Source organism: Patella vulgata, chromosome 3 (genome assembly GCF_932274485.2).
Source record: "Patella vulgata chromosome 3, xgPatVulg1.2, whole genome shotgun sequence".
NCBI classification, from domain to species: Eukaryota; Metazoa; Mollusca; class Gastropoda; family Patellidae; genus Patella; species Patella vulgata.
The window spans coordinates 51566823-51586933 of NC_065881.2; the positions used below are offsets into that span (position 1 = coordinate 51566823).

The window sequence follows — 20111 nt, forward strand, 5'->3', positions numbered from 1 at the left end:
CACGAAATTCGAACTCAACCGTCCTTAGGGTTTAACGGTGATATAATAATACGGTTTTTTAAATCGGATAAAAATTTTGACCTCTATAGGGTCCACAAGCCAAAAAACGCGTTTTTGCGTACAATCAGGGGCCATAATTCATGAAGTTACGGTCCGATATGCGCGAATATCGAAAGGAACCAAGATATTTGTGTTATAAACTTACATTTCAAGTTTCAACAAAATCGGATTAAAATTGTGACCTCTATAGGGTCAACAACCTTGATATACCATATTTTTACGCTATTTGAGAACGAACGGCGGCCATTTTGTCTGTCAGTTTTGGGCCGATTTTCACGAAATTCGAACTCAACCGTCCTTAGGGTTTAACGGTGATATAATAATACGGTTTTTTAAATCGGATAAAAATTATAACCTCTATAGGGTCCACAAGCCAAAAAAGGTGTTTTTACGTACAATCAGGGGCCATAATTCAGGACGTTACGGTCCGATATGCGCGAATATCGAAAGGAACCGAGATCTTTGTGTTATAAACTTACATTTCAAGTTTCAACAAAATCGGATAAAAATTGTGAACTCTATAGGGTCCACAACCTTGATATACCATATTTTTACGCTATTTGAGAACGAACGGCGGCCATTTTGTCTGTCAGTTTTGGGCCGATTTTCACGAAATTCGAACTCAATCGTCCTTAGGGTTTAACGGTGATATAATAATACGGTTTTTTAAATCGGATAAAAATTTTGACCTCTATAGGGTCCCCAAGCCAAAAAACGCGTTTTTGCGTACAATCAGGGGCCATAATTCATGAAGTTACGGTCCGATATGCGCGAATATCGAAAGGAACCAAGATCGTTGTGTTATAAACTTACATTTCAAGTTTCAACAAAATCGGATAAAAATTGTGACCTCTACAGTGTTCACAAGCCAAAAACGTGATTTTTCGTACAATCAGGGGCCATAATCCATGAAGTTACGGTCCGATAGATGCCAATATCGAAAGGAACCGAGATCTTAGGGTGATAAACCTATATTTCAAGTTTCATTGAAATCGGATAAAAATTGTGACCTGTAGACTGTTCACAAACAATTGTGGACGGACGGACGGACGGACGGACAGGGGCGACAACAATATACGTCCACATGAAAATGTGGGCGTATAAAAATAGTACATGTGTATTGTATAAAGACAGAAAAACAAAAACAATAGAAGGCTTAAGGCAAGACTCCTTATACCAAGATTTTGGACGTCATACTCTGGTCATTTCAGTACTTTGCCATATGTCTGTGTTGTAGGAACCTCAATATGCACGTAAGCCCTTTTGAAAGACCTTGTGGCAATATATTATAAGAGTTCATTATTTCATTTGTAGTCTTGTTCCAATTATGTTGCCCTGTAACTTCAATAAGTAGATCACCAGGTCTTCTTCAATTATTTATGCCAGGGTAGTGTTAAATGACTACAACCAGGGTGCAATCCAGTAGTCATATTTTTATCTCTTACAGTAGCTGATGATCATTTGTATTTTTTGGACAAAATATCTAATATATACTTCTTCATTACACTAAAAGTAAAAATCTACAAACCTAACCAAATTAATATACCTATAATAGATAATCTCCCGTCTTGGATTCAATTGGATATAAAAGGTCCATCAAAAGATATTAGCAAGGATTATAGGTGGCGTTGACTTATTTCATTTGGTGAAAGACAACACTGCCATAAAACAAATCAAATAAAAACATATTTCAAAATGGTCACAAACTTGGTCATAATGCCCCTAAAAAATCATCTGTTAAATATTTGTTATTTAATATGAATCCAATGAATAACAAATTTGGACTGTTCTGGTTTACCTAGCTTATGACCATATATGGAATTGAGACTAAAGTTGAAAAATTATAATCCTTTAATTCTTCAGAGATATTTAGTAACTGGATAAAACAAACTATAACACATACTTATGGAAGAAAGTTACCTTGACTAACAAGACACATCTACAAATTTCTGGTTTTGAATGGACTATAATTGGAATATCAAGGATTGTCTCCAGATAATATCCTTTTAAACAAATTAAAACAAAATGACAGTGACTTGCACTGGTAATCAAACAACTGAATGTTTCATTCTAAAATACATGCCTTAGGCAGTAGGATCTTACCAAGATTCTATCACAAGGTAGAAGGCATAATTTTTCTGTCACTTATCTGCTGGTTGGTTGTCATATTTGATGTTACTATCAGATACAGGTTCACATACAGATCTCTTCATATGTAAGATAATTTCAGAATGAAAGTCATAAGGTATTGAAAGATTCAATACAAATGTGCTATTGGGTATTCTAGAACAAATTAATTAGTCAGTCTCTTGTATGACAATCATCAGGAATAACAGCCATTGTTTTATGTCTATTTGGCCCTATGATTACTGATGTCATTCAAATACTTATTGTGGCTCAATAAGGTGCTGGCTCACATACCAGAGGTCCAGGGTTTGATCCCAGTGGGCGGGGACAGTTTCTTGGGACTTTCCAGTTGAACAGAATGGAGGGCCTTGCAAGAAACAGCATCTAGACGTTCTGATGAAAAACCAAGGTCCTGTGTACATGTTGGATTACACATAAAAGAAACCTGTGACAGTTGGAATTTGATAAGAATAAGAGGAAACACTGTTGTCAGGGCAAAATATCCCAATACTAATAGCACACTGCATTGTGTATATCTGTCTTCTTTAGCCCTGTTTGTACAGAAAAGTAAGTCAGATCACAGTACAGTCAGTTCATGTCATCCGTTTAAAGTGACTGATTGACTTTGACTTTAAATATTCAAACAAAAACATATAATAATATTGATATTTATCTTTATTTAGGTTATTGCCATATAATATCTGGTGATTACACAAAATTCAATTTAATATGATAATTTGAAATATAATAATGCAAGAATTCATTTCAGAAGTAACAAAAAAATGAGACATTTTATAGCACATTTAGTCTCACATACAACACACAAATATATAAATTACAAGAAATATAGCCTCTGGATTCAAGTCATTCCATTGTAAATCAAAAATTACTTGGGCTTAAACTATAGTATATTTCAAAATTCCAGAAAAAAGTATAGTCACGAGTTTGAAATTATTTTGATTCAAATAATATGCCAGATACTTATAATACAAGGCGTTAACTTGGAATGTTCAAACACAAATTCATCAAGTCTGTGTAGACAGGAAAAATTGATTAAAATTTTTTTATATTTTTTATATTGCTGTTTAAGTATGATAACGAACACCAGAGAGCAAAATAATGTAACCCAATGTCTTTTCTTTCATGTTTGTTCAGTTATGGTTACAGAATTTATGAGTCTCAAAATGATTAGGAATTTAAAACAAATAAATTGTAGATTTTATGTTGAATTTTCCTTTTTTCCCCTGGAAAATGTGAACTAAACCCTAGGTCTTTTCTCAAAGACAAGTAATTTTTTGTCATAGTCATGTCATTTTAAGAGTGGATAAAGGGAAAAATAAATCTTTTAATTAAAATATATTTGATCATTAAATAACAGGTTCCACATTTTGGATATTATATATATCTTCATTTAGATAATATTGTTTAAATCACACAGGCTATATTATAAATGTAATTTAATCCAAAGTATGACATAAGAATGACATTGACATTTAAAGCGAGGTAGATGAGAATATTAGTTGTAAGAAATAAATTCTTTTTAAACAAATATTCAGAATAATTATATTTTGTCTGAATAAAGACAATAAGGCAAGATTATGAGTTCATCCCATTCCTGTAAGAAATATATCCCTCCCATTAATCAATCTCATTTTCCGTAACAACATCGATACTTTCAGGAATTGTAAACCAACTTTTAAGCAGGTTTCTATTTTAGTAGGGTGAAATGCGTGCATCAAGTATAAATATTCTGAAGTAAGAAAGAGAATGCTAGAAAAGCTTGTCTCAAGTACTTTATGTTTTACTAAAGTTGATAGAACCATGTAAATACATGGTTAAAAAAAATATATATTATGTCCCGAGTTGACCATTATTGAACCATTTATTTTCTTTTAATCTAAGATATTGACTAAAGAGAAAACCAATTAACATCTTTCAACTGATGTTTATTTCGGTATTGCACTAAAAACTAACAGAATTAACATAAATTTGGATTAATTTCTTTGTTAACATACTCACAATTCAAAAATGCCCAAAAGTACAAAATTATAATTCAGTAATTTAAAATCAAATATTCATTGTCTTAAATAAAATAACTTGTGAAAAAATTGTGTAGAAAGCAAACTAAAACAAAAAACTAACAAGATAACGTTAGGTGTGGACAAAAACTTGGTGAAAACTTTGAAAACAAAACTAATAAACCCGTAACAATAATTACCGAACTCCAACAATGAAAAAACAAAATAGTGTGGAGGCATCATAGGTGCAGAACAAGGGGATTTGTTTAGTTTCATTCCTTTTCCAAATTTTCTTTATTAAGCACCTTATTTCATGTCACATAACGAATTTCAAAAAGGATATTTGTCAAGAAATGAGTTATGAAAAAGAAGATTTTATATTAATTATAATGATAATGCTTTACAATACTTCACTTTTACATGTACATAGATAACTTTTCACACTCATACATTTTCGCATGCAAACATTCATTGTTAGAAAATAGATGTCAAAAATACACGTTAAATAGTTAGAAGAAAAGGTCGTCATAGGTTAAATTTAAGCAAAAGTTGAAAATATAATGAAAAATTGATGATGTTGAAGTATATATACACTGATAGGTAATTTATACAATGTCGCTCGATATATAAATTGGATATCTTGCCTGTGTTAATACAAATACATAAGCTAACTTAGTATATGTTAATAATATTAATGTTGGCGAAGAAAAATAAGTGATTAAAAAATAAAATGTAGCAAGATGACTAGAGTTGTAATGTTCAAAGCACCTCCAAAGTGAGTAAATGTAATGACATTTCAGTATGATAATAATAACTGCTGATTCATTAAAGGCAGAGAAACACTGTGAAATTTGCATTTGTAAATTTTTTGATCTATACAAATTACACCAAGCCAGCCTCACACACTATTTTGGCTATTATATGCTGTGATATAGTATGCCTCTATTAGCAAAATCACAGTGTGTTATACTGGTTTCAGGATTTCAAAGATGTTTAATGTATCCTAAAATGTACATGATTTTAGGTCTTTTTTTTGGGGGGGGGGGGGGGGTATCTCATGTAACAAGCCACCCTATTCTTTGGTTGCCATGGAAACTGTCATGATTATAGGTGAAGGATTATTCTGCCTCATATTTTGATTAAAAGAATACTTTCTCCAAGAAAGCTATATAATGATTCTTCCCTTACATGTAATTTAAATTCAAGACACTCTGTAGTATTGTTGAATTCTATGAAATGATTATATTTTACATACTTATATAAAGCATATCACAAAAACAAAAGTGGGCTAACAAAAATCAACTTTTAAGTTATTTTAAAGAAATACACAAATTTTGCACAGCACAAAAAATAAGATACTAATTTTAACTATAACAGATGACTAATAAGTCTGAAAATAGAAATGGTAACAAAAAATAATGTTTATTACAAGTAGAAATATTCACTATGAAATGCACTACTGACATTAAATTCTGTAACAACAAAAAATGTTGTGTATAGTGTGTACTTTCTAAGCGAGATTTATCTACATATTAATTGCTGGCGACATTGATTCACAACATTTAAAAGAATTTTATGACTGAAATGAAGCATCTGGTTCCTATGACGGCCTATAAATTACATTTACTTAGAATTGAGAGAAGAGGAAGATTCAGTTTTCAGACTATATCTTATTCGGGAGCAGGTCTAACATTAGAATACACAGAATTGTACGAGAAAACTGGATTAGAATACACAGAATTGTACGAGAAAACTGGATTAGAATACACAGAATTATAATGAGAAAACTGGATTAGAATACAGAGAATTGTACTAAGAGAACTGAAATCAGTTCCAAAGACTTGGGTCTCTTATTATTCCTATGTGGGTTGATGAATTTGATCCATTGAAAAGTACAGAGACAGATGGAATAAATTTGGCGATACATAACATTCTTCCATACCAACATCACAACACCCAATTAATTACCCTATAAAAAGCAAATAGTAGCATTGATATATAACAGCAGCAACAAGACACTATACAGGCAAAAAAAAAAGTAATTTGAGGTATCATTTTCACTGGAGCTTAGAATATATTTCTTTTTTAAAACCATAATCATGTATAATATATAATTTTTTAAATATAATCTGTCTATGCATTTCATGATTTGTGTTGCAATATTTGATTTTAAAACTTGCAGTATATTTTCTTTATAATTATAATGAAATTTTTCAAGTTTCATATCATTCTGTTGAAAATATAGTTTATAATACACATCCATTTGTGGATAATTTCGAGTCAATTTGAAAGTTTGTTACCAGTTTTGTCATCACAGACAACTTCGGTAAAATTTTGCACAATATATTTATATATTGTGTGTACAACACAATTTAAATAGAATAGATTTATAGCTATACACATATATTTTATATATTTCATTGTTTTGGAGCAATATATATTTTTGTATAAGACATCTCTTGTTCCCATGAGTCCATTGTTTTCACATTAACCAAGTCTATTCTTGGGAGTTATAACACTTGCTATATATAATAGCTAACATTTTCTTTTTAATTTATTATTCTTTTTAAAGACTCTCTACACTGAAGAAAGTTTGTTTGGTTTTTGACATTACTCTGACTGGCTGCTAACTTCTGATGCATCTGCTCGACATATAGGACATGTTCTATTTGTCTGTAAAGAAATTAAAGAACAATGTTAAAATGCAGGATCAAAAAGAGAGGGAGAGAGAAAAAAGGTTGACTGCACTCGATACAAACTAGGTCATTTTGGGACTAACATATTTTTCAATTTTATTTCAATAATTCACTTGTGTGTAGGGGTCTTCATCAGCAGTGGCAAGACCCAGAGAAAACCCACAAAGTTAGACAGGTGACCCAACTCCTTGTCATGTACAAGCTTGGAATCGAAACAATGCCAGACCTTACGATCTAAAGCACATGTGTTAAACCTTTCGGCAATCTGACCCCACCCCCAATCAGGATTAAAAGACTTACATTTAGGTTTTAGAAATGTCTTAATATACATGTGCATCTTTATGTGGGTGAGAATGGAAATGCGATCTTCAATAAGTCAGAAAAATATAAAATTTCATTTTCAAACGTAACTGATGTAATAGCAGACAGAAAATTTCTTTATGGCATCAACTATCAGAAATCTATATCTATATTTAATATATATGTATTAAGGCCATGTAAAATTGATACCTTGTTTCTTCTCGCCCGGGCTTAGGAATAGGGACACGAAAAACGCCCACACAGGTTCTCAACACAAAATAAAAATATTTAAAAAATACGAATTTTTAACCGAATGATAAGCGATCTACGAATGTTTAAAAGTTCATAGTATGCCGGTTCAGGTCTATAGCCATCGATTATACATAGTTAGGGCTTCGGTATACCATAGATAATGTACATTGCCTTTATTTAGCCAGAGACGTGTGTTTTTGATAATAATAATATTGTCCGATGAAAATACGGATCTTAAATCAATGCCGGCTTGCTAACGCCAACATCGTAAAGTTAGAATATTTTTTATTGGATGAAAGTGACAGGAAATGAAAAAGCGACTCTTAGGCGAGTCCTGGCTTGTGAAAAATCAGCAAGGGAGGGTCTGGCGGAGTATGGACTGATAGTTTCGCACAAAATCTGTCGGAAAGCAACAACATTTCTTGACTGGACAGTCATTGGCGTGCCGTATAATTTTACTTTTGACGACATTGTCAAGTCGGCGTACAGTGTGAATGATGATATAGTACCCCAAAACCAGTTTAAAAGGGATTTGCCAGCAGCCGATTGTTGCCATAAATTTTTCGTAGGTAAATCGAAGGAAGATCAAAACATCACTCAAATTGCGTCAAATTTAATAAAATGTTGGCCAGGACACCGACAGTTTTTTTAAAACAGATTTCAGACCTGAAATTGGTCATATATGTGGGGACATTTTAAGGTTTTAAAACTACATTAATGTAGTCTGTGGATATGTAAGTCTTTTATAAATTGTAGTTGTTTGCATGAAAAAAACTCAAGTGTATATCATATGAATGAGAAAGAATACCAAATTCATAGTGTATAAAGGCCTTGCAAAAGTTTGTGTTGAAAATTACAGTTTGTGTTGTGTTTACCGCACACCCTCTTAGGTTTACCCAGAGCATGGGGAGAAGAAACAAGGTATCAATTTTACACGGCCTAATTAGGAAACTATATATTTGCAGCCATAATAATTTTAATCTGTAATTTATGTTGAAAAGAATTGAAACGGGTCATGAACATTAACTTTGAAATACTTACTTTTAACCACTTATCCACACATTTTCCATGGAACTCATGGCTGCAAGGTAGCACTCGTAATAACTGACGATTTTCAAAGTCACACATACAGACGACACATGATGTCATGTCTAGATCAGATCGTCTTGTTTCGCTGTTAAATCTATAGGCAGGCAGCTGATCTATATCCGCTTTTGTTAAACCCCGGGGTTTAGCTTCACCCAAACGTTCAGCAAGATTCAACAATGCCTGAAATGATATTAAGCTATTCATATAATTTTTTCTAATATTTCTTTAAGAAACAAAATAAAAACACCTCTTAATTTATTTTAAAACAGAACTACAAATAACCCGACTAAATTGAATACATGGTGTTGAATTACTGGTTGAATACAATAGAGAGCAAGAAGAGACTGCATAATTTACTTTTGTCAGCAATCCAATAAGATATATTTCTCAAAAGACATTAATCAAAATCTAGGAAATGGACTAATTTTACAAGAATATCTGACATAAGAACAAAACAAATATTACGAGGATTTCTATCCTTGCCCAAGAAGAATAAAAGTAAAATTTCTCTATTAATCTTTAGATCAAGGTAAAAATTACCTCATAATTTTCAACTTCACTTGCCTCATCAGGATGTTCTCTTCCATATGGTGGAACTGGAGGATTACTTAACATGGCTCTATTAATAGAAAAAAATTGTCAGGATAACATACAAATCTGCTACTTCATATCTTATATTCATTAACCTGGAGGTCGGGTGTTCGATCCCTGCATTGGCCGAGAATGTTCATCCAGATCTTCCAGCGTGGTTCCCCTTGTCAGTGATGCAGGACGGAGGGCCTGACAAGGACAGCTGGCTTGTCGTTCGGATGAGACGAAAAACCGAGGTTCCGTGTACACATTGGCGTGCGCGTAAATGATCCCTTGCAGTTGGAATTCAATACGTGAGTAGGCAATAGCGCTGCTGTTCGGGCCAAAATTTTCCTCATAGCACACTGTATGGCCTATGCCCATCTTCATTAGCACAGTTCGGAGCAGAACAGTAGGACGTTAAATCCCATTTCATTTCATTTCTATATTCATTAAATTGATGTATAAATGGGTACAACATTTATTATTGCAGAGATTTTGTTCCTGCAAATCTACCAAATACCTTTCCTTATATAGTAACAAAAGTTCTCGAGAATATACTAAGGAGAGATAAAAGTCTCATTATTTAAATCTTGTCTTAACATTTTTCATACAGTAAATACTTACAGGAAATGAAGTAAAAATCCTGGATAAGGTGTGGGTGGAGGTGGTCGTAATCTACTTCTCGCTATAGATCTTCTTGGGTAATAACGGGAATAAGGACCCTAAAAAAAAAAAAACCAAGTAAAGAATCAAATAGGAGTACCATTATAAACTTGAAAGAAATTCTAAAACTTAAAAAAAATAAAGATGATTTTCTCTTCTGTTGAAGAATCTGAAGTCTATTGTGTTCTGTAATCCATGTGATGTGGATAGTATCTATATATCTGAAGTCATATTCTTCAATTTTGTTTCATACAAACTTATCACAACTTAAAGGGGCATTATTCAAGAGCTAAATCTGCTTATTTCAGTGCTTTCTTTAAGCATTAAATTTTATATAAATTAGACATTTATTATCATAATAATCAACTCTTGATGCCATCAGATGGCTCTGATTTTAAGTAGATCAGAACGGTTTTGCCATTTAATGATTTAATTCAAAAATGGAGAAGCAAGGCTAAGACTTGAATAACCAGCATAATACCAACGCACACATCTTGTCCAAACTACAAACAGTGATTACTTTGCTCAGATTAAAGTAATTTGAATGAAATTTTCAATATCTTTATTTTGCATTATCTATTTTTGAACTACTATAGCAAGAACAGCCAGTTCTTTATCTAAATCTTACATAATGTATCTTTAACTGGTAATTTCCAGGTTTTACGACATCATTTCAAATTGTGGGGTAACCTCATAGATCAGGTTCCGTCACCGATTTAAGATTGTTAGTGTCATTTACACCATTGTTAAAAATAAACATGTATTGCTGTAAGGGAGATATGTATACTTACATATATATCATGGGGTGATGGATGTACTGTAGGTTCTTGTAGGAATATAGGTGGGGAGGGATTGAGCTGCATATTAGGATGAATTCTGGGAGGAAGCTGATAATTAGGACGATGGTCTCCAATTAAATGGACGTCATTATCCTAAAAATAAACAATTGTTAGCACATTTTTATTATATAAATGTATTATTAGAATTTTTTGAATAACTGTTATAATAATTTGCTATAAGAGTATCTGCTAATATCATTTGCATGAAATTTGAAACTGATTACTAATTTGTGGAATAATATGAAATGATCAATGTTCGTGATCTACTAACCTGAACTTGTTGTGTTCGGCCTGAATAATAAGGAGGGGGTGCGGGGTAATGTTGCTGATGTATATGTTGTGGTGTTGGGTGATGAGATGGATGCAACATCGTCGGAGGCAACGACTGAGGTAATGGCACTTGCTGAAGACATGTTGGAAAATGCTGGACTCCACAAGAGGGTAACTGAACTGTACACGGTATTGACCATGTTGGTTGAGTGTTACACATCTGAACATGAGCTGTACTACACACTGGTAAATGATGAGGACCAGTGCATACTGGGAAGGCATATGGTGCCATAGTAACAGGTGTTGTGACAGGAATCTGCATAAATTAAAAAAGAATAAATCTATAGCTAAAAAAATAAATAAATCGAAAGTTAAAAGAAAACAGTAAAATGGAAATTGTTATAAAATAAAAAAAAATAAACAGAATATTTATAGAAATAAATATACACAAAATAAATCTTTTGTCCATTGTCACAATAAAGTCTGGAATCTGGATTGTCCAGTTTCAATATTAAAATGATTCATTACTAAACTTGCAATGGACCATAGAACTGCCTTTCTGATTCTGGAGCATATAACATTGACTCTTTGTGGTAGTACAATGTGACAAATCCCTATAGAATCAATGTAAGGGTCCACAATAGCAGGTCTATGAGACTGTGCGAGTCTTGTAATGTCTCATTAACTTTATATTGGACAAATTTTTTCCATAAATTCTTTTTCATTTTATTTGTATATTTTTTTTAATTTAATTAATTTTTTTTTTATAAAAAGAATCAGAAGAAAAAAATATAGCTATTGTGATCATGGGCGACCATACAACTATTTTATACATTTCAACTGTTCAGTACTAGGAACTATATTACATTTAACAAGAACAATGGTTTAAAATGTGAGGTTAACCAATCCATGGACAATGTATTATCCTCCAGGGGGTAAAAACAAAATGCAAGGGAGATAATCAGGTTTGAATAAGTCAAACCGGTTCTGAAAGCCAATCCTATAATTGACCTGAATATGATTCACAGTAACAAGGTGCTGTGTAATAGTAATATTGCATGTACTTTCGTAGTGTTATAACCACATGTTGTTTGGATTGATTTATATCAGATATAAAAAAAAGTCTACTGTTCCGGACAGAAGATAAATAATTTAGCGAGGAAAATGGTAAAGTCAATTTACCTGATCAACATCAATAATAACTGGCTGTTGTTGTCCAGGATTGGGTAAAACAGCCGCTGGATGGATCTGACGGCCCATTAAGTGCGGTGGCTGAAAAGCCCGTCTCTCAGGAGAATCTGCTGCATGTGTTATATTTCTTTCTCTTGTTCGGCGTCGGGTTCCAGGACTAGACGGGAAAAAGTAAAACCATAAACATTAACAATCATTCATAAATTGCTCCAATTCACTGAAATTTAACACAAAAACAGTTTGGTTTCAACTAACAATTTCAGAGAAGTTGTAGTCGAGTGATTAGACTGTAGTTGTAACAATCAGTACAGTTTTATAGTTCTGTTATATATTGAATATTCCTAAATCAATACACCCCTATACAGAACTATGATTGACTCGAAAAACTTTCATACAAATAGACAATTCATATTATTAATGATATGTAAATCAATGGTGCAAGCGACTTTGTAAAATAACCGCATAAATTTGATAAATAATATAAATTAGAGAATTGATTACAAAATGAATGTTTCAATAAAACCAAGATTCAAGTACAGTATATTATTTTAACAGGATATAAATATAATTGTTTGTATTTTTCATCCATTGGTCATGGTAAAGTCTCTGAATGTCAATTGAGGAATTGCGGAATCCCTTACAAACTACGATATTGTGAAAGGTGAATCGCTATAAAGAATATCTGCCCAAAAATTTGTCAACCTTCTGCATCCTTAAGAGACGACACTAACAGGATATGGTCAGAAGTCAGTGCCACCTGTAATCTACCTTTGATATTTTGATTTTGTTTTCTTCATTTTAGCGCAGATTAAACATGGAAAATTCAATAATTTTCAAAAAATGCAAATGATGCAACAAAGTTGTAAGTTACAGAGATTATTATCTAGAAATGATACAAAAAGGATAATAATATATACCTCCTACGTGCACGATCTCCAGAAATTCGTCTTTGTGTAGAGCTACGTCTTCGAGTTCTTTGGATTTCAGGAAAAGGCTCCCAAGTACGGACTGGGGGTGGGCTGGGAGTGTTGGTCAGGTCTACAATCCCACCTGATGTTTTACGCTGTTTTCTACTAGGACTCTCCGTCTGTAACACAAAAACAAACATGTAATTGGAGTAAAAAAGAAAACACTTTTTATCATTGTAAGTTTGCTACATAAATTTTAAACACAACAAATTTTCATTTTATGAAATGTATCATCCTCAATCACTAGAATGAACGCATTGCCTTTCATTCAATTAAGTCTTGACACCGGAAATACAGTATAATTTGCTGCAGGGTTAGAATATGGTAGTAATTAAAAGATGGATTAAGGGGATGAAGCGTGGGTGATAACCTCAATCACATTCTTATGCACAAAAATGGCAAATCTTGTGATATATAACAGTGTAGGGGAAAAAATTTGGTGCAGTATAAAATTTGATTATTATTATTATACAGAATTTGTTCATTTATGTTTTTACATTTTTAATTATTTCCTTACTTTATAAAATATTTCAGACTTTATAAAACATTTGTAAAGAGTCTAATAAATTCTATTCAATATTCTAGCTATGCACTCTTTATTTAGTTCAAAGAGTCTTTGATACAGGTGACTAATCAAATATTTCAAATTCCAATAGCATTTATTAAGTTCATTGGGTTTCCATACCCCCCCCCCCCAAAAGAAAACACCAAACATATGTCGTAATATTTGTCCTTTTTTCTTAGGTATATTAATTTAAAAAGAGAATTCATCTAGTCCTAGGAGACTAAGTGACCGGCCTGTACCACAGGCCAAAACCACTGTTTGAACTGTGAGGCATTGATAAACATGGCAACAGACAGGACATTTTGATAAAATCACTAGTATTTCTCCTGACTAAACACATGGACAACATCCTCAATCAAACCTGTATTTACAACTTAAACAATAGCTGGTCAAACTGACATACTATAATATTTATACACCTAGTCTACAGTAGTTGGTCTCATTAACACAAATTACCGAACACTGACTGACCACACACAAGAATATCTGAATAAACCAGTTACACTTTCAATCAAAAATACCTTTGAAAAGCGCTAACTACTGCAATGTGTTTGTATCTTTGTACCTGAGGAAGGACATCTTCTTTTAGACATATATAAGTGTTATAACGGTACACACTATTTCATGTTTATCACAGTTCATGTGTATTAATTATTGAAATCATTATCCAGGATGTGATGAGAGGTATTGTTTGTTATACTCGAAATGAGAGTTTGTGTTGGGGATGTGAAACCCCATTTCTTCATAGTTTAATTACAATTGTGTTCCTCCATTCAGTATTATTCTCGTGAAATGAGATTTATACAACCTATGGTATGTCTATATCCATGTTTTACAATATAAGAATTAATACAACCTAGGGTATGTCTATGTCCATATTTTACAATATGAGAGTTCATACAACCTATGGTATGTCTATGTCCATATTTTACAACTAACCTTTACAACATTTACTTCACTTGACAGTTTACATTTACATTCCATTTCTTCCATCATACAGCAATAATCCATAAAATATCACAAATAAACTATTCACATTAACAAATTATCCAAATTCTTAGAGTACCAGTTCAGAACTCTGTGCCTTTTTACAGCTGTTTATAACTCATATTCCTCGGTTAGACATACTTATTTCAAACAACCATAGCTACTTCTTTACTCAAAACTTTACAAGTGTAGCCCAACTCCCAACATATTTTCACTTTAAAATGCAGTTTTGGCATAGCCTAGCACAAAGATAATATTTAACCAACTAAAAGCATGGCTAGGTTATAAAAGTTGATTCGGTTTCATCGTATTTCCTCTCCACACCCTCTCCCTTCAGTTATAAATGTTATCTAAAGCCCTACCCACTACACTGTATAACACTACTACACACTATTCATTCTTTCCAGCTCAATAAATTTCTTGTCAAACCATAGGCCTGCAGCTACACCAGGCTAGAATGGCCCCAAGTTCCACTTCAACTTCAAAAGATATTGGCTTATATTGTCAACTAGCCATGCATGACCTCTAGACTGTTATGTAATGAAGTAATACCTGAAGCATCCAGTGATTGTCTAACTAATACTATCAAAGCCTTGCTGTTGAATCCCATTATGATTTATGACTAATCAGTGGACTGGGTACTATTTAATTTAACATAAATGTGTGCAATGAAGAAAATATTTAAAATATAAACAATACATCTTGTGTTCAACGTAAACCAACTAACTTTAATTCTATAAATCAAATCATTTATAGGGATTTGAAGAGAAATTTGAATACCAATAGAAGTTTTCTTTCTGGTTTGAAAACTTTAATCCCCCTTCAACTCCAAAAACACCCAAATTTTATACAATATTCTGAATGATGATACAAAAATCTATGTCATATGTGTCAAAATATTTATCGTTTAGCCACTAACTAAATCACAGATATATTCGTTAAATTTGATTTTTTTAAAAAGTTTATCTTTAAAAACAATAAAATATACACAGAAAAAAAGTTTTATATGAATCAATACAATCTAATAATTTTAATTAAAGACTGGACTCTGTAATTTTTTCATGAAGGTACTTATTGATCATCTAATATGAAAAGCTGTCACTTTAAATATTTGTAATGTACTCCTAATAAAAACACACCTGTGACAATTAATGCCTTAATATGACATTGGAAATACTTAAAGAAAGAACTAGCCCTAACTCTTAAAAGAATAAACTTTATAGAAGTGATAAAGGGAATGCTGGCTTATTCTTAGATTTGAATAGCTGAAAGGACAACATATGGCATAGCCAGCAGAGAAAAATATCCTATTTTCCATTGAATGAAGTTTAAAGGTGCTGTGTACCCATTTCTCTTCTTGATTGAACACTTTCTGTCATCTGGATTCACAATGAAGTCATGTGACTGACCTAACTGTGAACAACGGCCATATTGTTTGTGACGATTTAACAGTGTATTGAACCAATCAATAAGTGCAATGACAGCTTGCCAATGAAACAGGTCATGCTAAAAATTTACATAAAATAACATAAAAACTGCTATTGTTCTAGATTTTCTTTTATATAAAACTGTTATAAAAATTTAATTAATTAAATGAGATATTTTCATAAATAGTACTTGTGAAAAACAAAATCACACTAGTTTAAAATAAATTTGTCATACATTTCTTTATTCCAGTTGTAGTTTTAGAGCACTACCAGTATTACTCTTTGTATGGACTACATTTTAATGTAGTCAAAAGATAGGAAACAACTTCTTACATAAAATTTAAATACATTTCACAATCAGAAAATGAAATCATAACAAAAAAACCCTTAATTCAATTTCTTTTTAAAAAAAAAAAATCCAGATGAGGTTAATGATAGATACCTTGATTCATTAGTGTTGTTTATTTATATCTAAATCCAGAAAAATTTATCACACGTATTTGCTTCATTTATGCTTTTAAATAGAAAACCAGCTACAACCCAAATTCAGTTTGGACAAATTTGTAGAAGAAATTGGTTTTGACAAGCCAGCAAATAAACTATTTTGGTTTTCTGTATGCATTACCGGTAATTTTAATAGTCTATGTTTTCATATACATGCATGTAGAAAATACCCGTACATTAACATTTACTACATCCGATAAACCCAAAAACGAATTTGCTCATATGACTGAATGTTTTTTTTTTGTTTTTTTTATTACTTCAAATGATAATTTTACTGAAAGCACATAAGATTTCTCCAAAACCTTTACACTCATAAATTATTATTTTTTTACTGGTTGTTACTGGTTGAGTAAAAACCCAGCTTAGTTCATTTCAAAACCTAATACTACTTCAAACAGTTCAAAGTCATAGTGGATGTCACAGCCTATAGATTTTCATTAATATACTACAGGCAAAAAGGTTGTTAAGAGAAAACCATATGAGGGCTTGAGAAACGAAATTTAATATTTTTGGCCTCTTGTCCTATATTTTTTAGCTGATAGTGGGAAAACTGTGGCACCATGACCATTATAGTGATGCCATCTTTTTTACTCAATGACTGACAGTTGATCTTCTTTGTTTTGGAATTAAATTAGGTTGTTTCCCTTCCAATATAGCAGATATGGGCAACAGCCCTGGCTTCAAGCAGGAAATCAATACAACACTGGCATAGTACTTCCATTATCATTATTATAAGAGAATATTTAATGAATACACTAAAATAACTCTCAACATTCAAAAGTTTGATACAGTACAGTGTCAAACTATGACTAGAAAACTTTATTATCTGTAGATCTCAAAACGTGTAATATGGCCATCAATATTCTGTTTTAAGTAATTCAATAAGCGATTCTTTTTTTAAAGTGCACGTATTTGTAGTCATATAGCACCGATGATATGAACGTAAACTTTTTTCATACGAACAGATTAGGGCTAAAAATGTAAACAATTTGTGACAATTAAAAGCCTATGCTGACCATTTTTATAAAATCGATGTAAAGTAGGTTTTACATATCAAAGAATTTATTAAATTGATCATTTTATCAAACCCCATCAGATGCTACATTTATCATATTTACATTTGCATAGTTGGAAAATGAAGCCAATATATCTTACAAATATATTTAAATTACATGTATTCTCTATATTTTCCATTAACTAAGTGTGTCTAAAATAGAAACAATACTACAAAAAGAAGAATACATTATAGAAATTATGCTGGGTGGTTTTCAAATCCTGCAATAATTTCATAGAAGATTTTCAAAATTAAATTTCTAGTATTCAGCTGTTGCTTCTTATAAATTTAGATTTGATAATTTATGACAGAAATAATCTGGATCAATATTCATAGAAAAAATCCCAACAAACTGGGAACAGATATTGAACACACCATAGCAACACAGGTTTTCAAAACAGCTTCAACATAGAAAGTTGATAATAAAGTATAGAGAGAAATAATATAGGCTGGCTTTTATCATGGTGGAAAATAGGACAACATGATTTATCAAGTATAGAATATACAGTCCTGTTCTGATAGGACATTAAATCTACCTCCTATATAGTCACATGGTGAGCTAGTGTGACATGAATAAATGCATTACCATGGAAACATATCAAGCAGGGAAATAATCTATAGCCACCTGTGTGCATGGCTGACATATATTGTGGAGAGTTTTACTGGAAAGAATGGCCAATACTCTCAACCACCAATGGTATCAATGCCAAATACTTTATATACACTGGTAGCAAAAATATAGATTTTGAAATAAAAACATGATATAACTATTCTCTTGTGAAGAACCAATCAATGATGTTTTTAAGAGCGTGTCACTTCCATGTGATTCGCACAGAGAAAATAGCTTATATTTTTACTCTGTAGGGAGTTCCTCTTTACTAAGAAGGAAAATTCAATAACTAAAGCTTTTGGGATGTAGCCTTTCTCAACAGATGTTTTTTTTTATATTTTAACACAACTTAGAACTTACGTAAACAAAACCTACAAAGCTAATAAAATAATATAAAAAGATTTCTTGCTTGTACATTATGTGTTATGTGTGACCATGGCTACAGTCAAATCACTTTAAATTGGTTAAGTCTTTATTGAACATTCTTCATAAAGTTCATGCTACTACGATGTAGAAATATAACTGAAACTTATAATATCGACACTACAGATTATTCGTTAACCACCATATCCATTACAAATATTCAAGAAAACATTAAATTCTTTCAAATTTGTATCAAACGTTAAATCCAACTAAACTCTTTAGCCATATTCATTTGTATAACTAATGCAATAACAAATTTTTTCAAAATCTGCTTACCTTCCGTTCAGAGTCCTCCACTGCAGCGGCTAATATTCCAGATAAAAGTTGGGGACTGTGCTGCATTTGTTGGCTTAAATTCAAATGCACATCTGAAATGAGATTATTTCAAAATTAAATTTTTCTATATATAAATGTCTATGGTTCCAATTCAAAGGTTCATCAATGAACATTATACTACATGTATCTAGAGCTCTGTGTGTTGACTGTTTTTTTCCCCACCATTTTACACTGACAAGATGTAATAATGATAACCAAGTTTTCAATACTTGAATAATTCTTCACTGTTAAAATTCGCCATATTCAGATTATGCAAATTTACCTGCAACCTCATATGGAAGGCAGAAATTAGTTATTTGTCAACAATAGGCAACAGTAAAATTGATCTGCACAAAAGAATGTTACAACCACAAATGATGGCTTAAAGAAATTTACATCTGATGTCATCATTACTAGAAATGATATCTAAGCCCAGTAAATCTTCCCGTCTTACATGAGCAGAAACTGGTTACATAGAGAAAGCATGACATGAATCAGTTATTTTTAATGCTGATCCAACTTGTCAACTATTCTTTTATTGTTGTACTGAATCATTCATCCAAAATTGTTCAAAATATTACCAGTATATATCATTATATGGAGATCACATCAAACGGGGAAAAAATTTTATTACCCAATAATACATTCTACAGTAGATATCGCTTGTGTGATATATTTCATAATCTACTGCGATATCTCCTTAGGAGATATCGCTTTACATGAATTTGATTGGTCAGTTGAAAAGGAACTACTTTTTTTTATTTTCAAAGAACAGTTCATTTCTTATTAAAAGTAACTTTTTTTTTATTAAAAATTAACTATTGTTATTCAATTGACCTTGATGGAAACACTGGGTCAATATAAAGGACATTGCAATGGTTGAATTGCTGTCAAAAAATGATGTATCACTACGCCGTAATGTTCAGTAAAAGTGTTCAGCAAAGAATTATATTATCAATTTGTGCATGTAAGAAGGGATTGGGTGATAAATAAAATCTCCTACTCGTCTTTTTTGATATAAAAAAATATCAACACTTGTTGATAAAGTAAAAAAAAACTTGGCAGAGCCTCGTTTTTTGTTACTTTATAAACTTGTGTTGATATTTTTTGATATCAAAAAAGACTGGTAGGAGATTCTCTATATATTCCCAAACCCCTTCTAACATTGTGTTAAAAATCT

The 20111-nt window shown here is 31.9% G+C and overlaps 1 protein-coding gene across 8 annotated transcripts in view; it reads right to left on the reverse strand.

The window, feature by feature from the left end:
• Positions 1-5244: 5244 nt before the first annotated feature.
• Positions 5245-20111, reverse strand: part of LOC126815606 (E3 ubiquitin-protein ligase RNF38) — a 46486-nt gene continuing 31619 nt past the window's right edge. For 5 of the 8 annotated variants that reach the window (XM_050541327.1, XM_050541333.2, XM_050541332.2 and 2 more), the window contains 9 exons: positions 18893-18984; positions 12996-13165; positions 12070-12235; positions 10889-11203; positions 10570-10710; positions 9740-9837; positions 9083-9161; positions 8495-8722; positions 5245-6878 (listed from right to left, as the gene is read on the reverse strand). In XM_050541327.1, the coding sequence (XP_050397284.1) occupies positions 6816-6878; positions 8495-8722; positions 9083-9161; positions 9740-9837; positions 10570-10710; positions 10889-11203; positions 12070-12235; positions 12996-13165; positions 18893-18984 (1352 nt within the window). In that variant the 3' untranslated portion in view covers positions 5245-6815. Of the gene's footprint in view, positions 6879-8494; positions 8723-9082; positions 9162-9739; positions 9838-10569; positions 10711-10888; positions 11204-12069; positions 12236-12995; positions 13166-14550; positions 14938-18892; positions 18985-19214; positions 19335-20111 lie in introns of those variants that run through there. The other 3 variants (XM_050541334.2, XM_050541329.2, XM_050541331.2) reach the window with 3 other exon arrangements.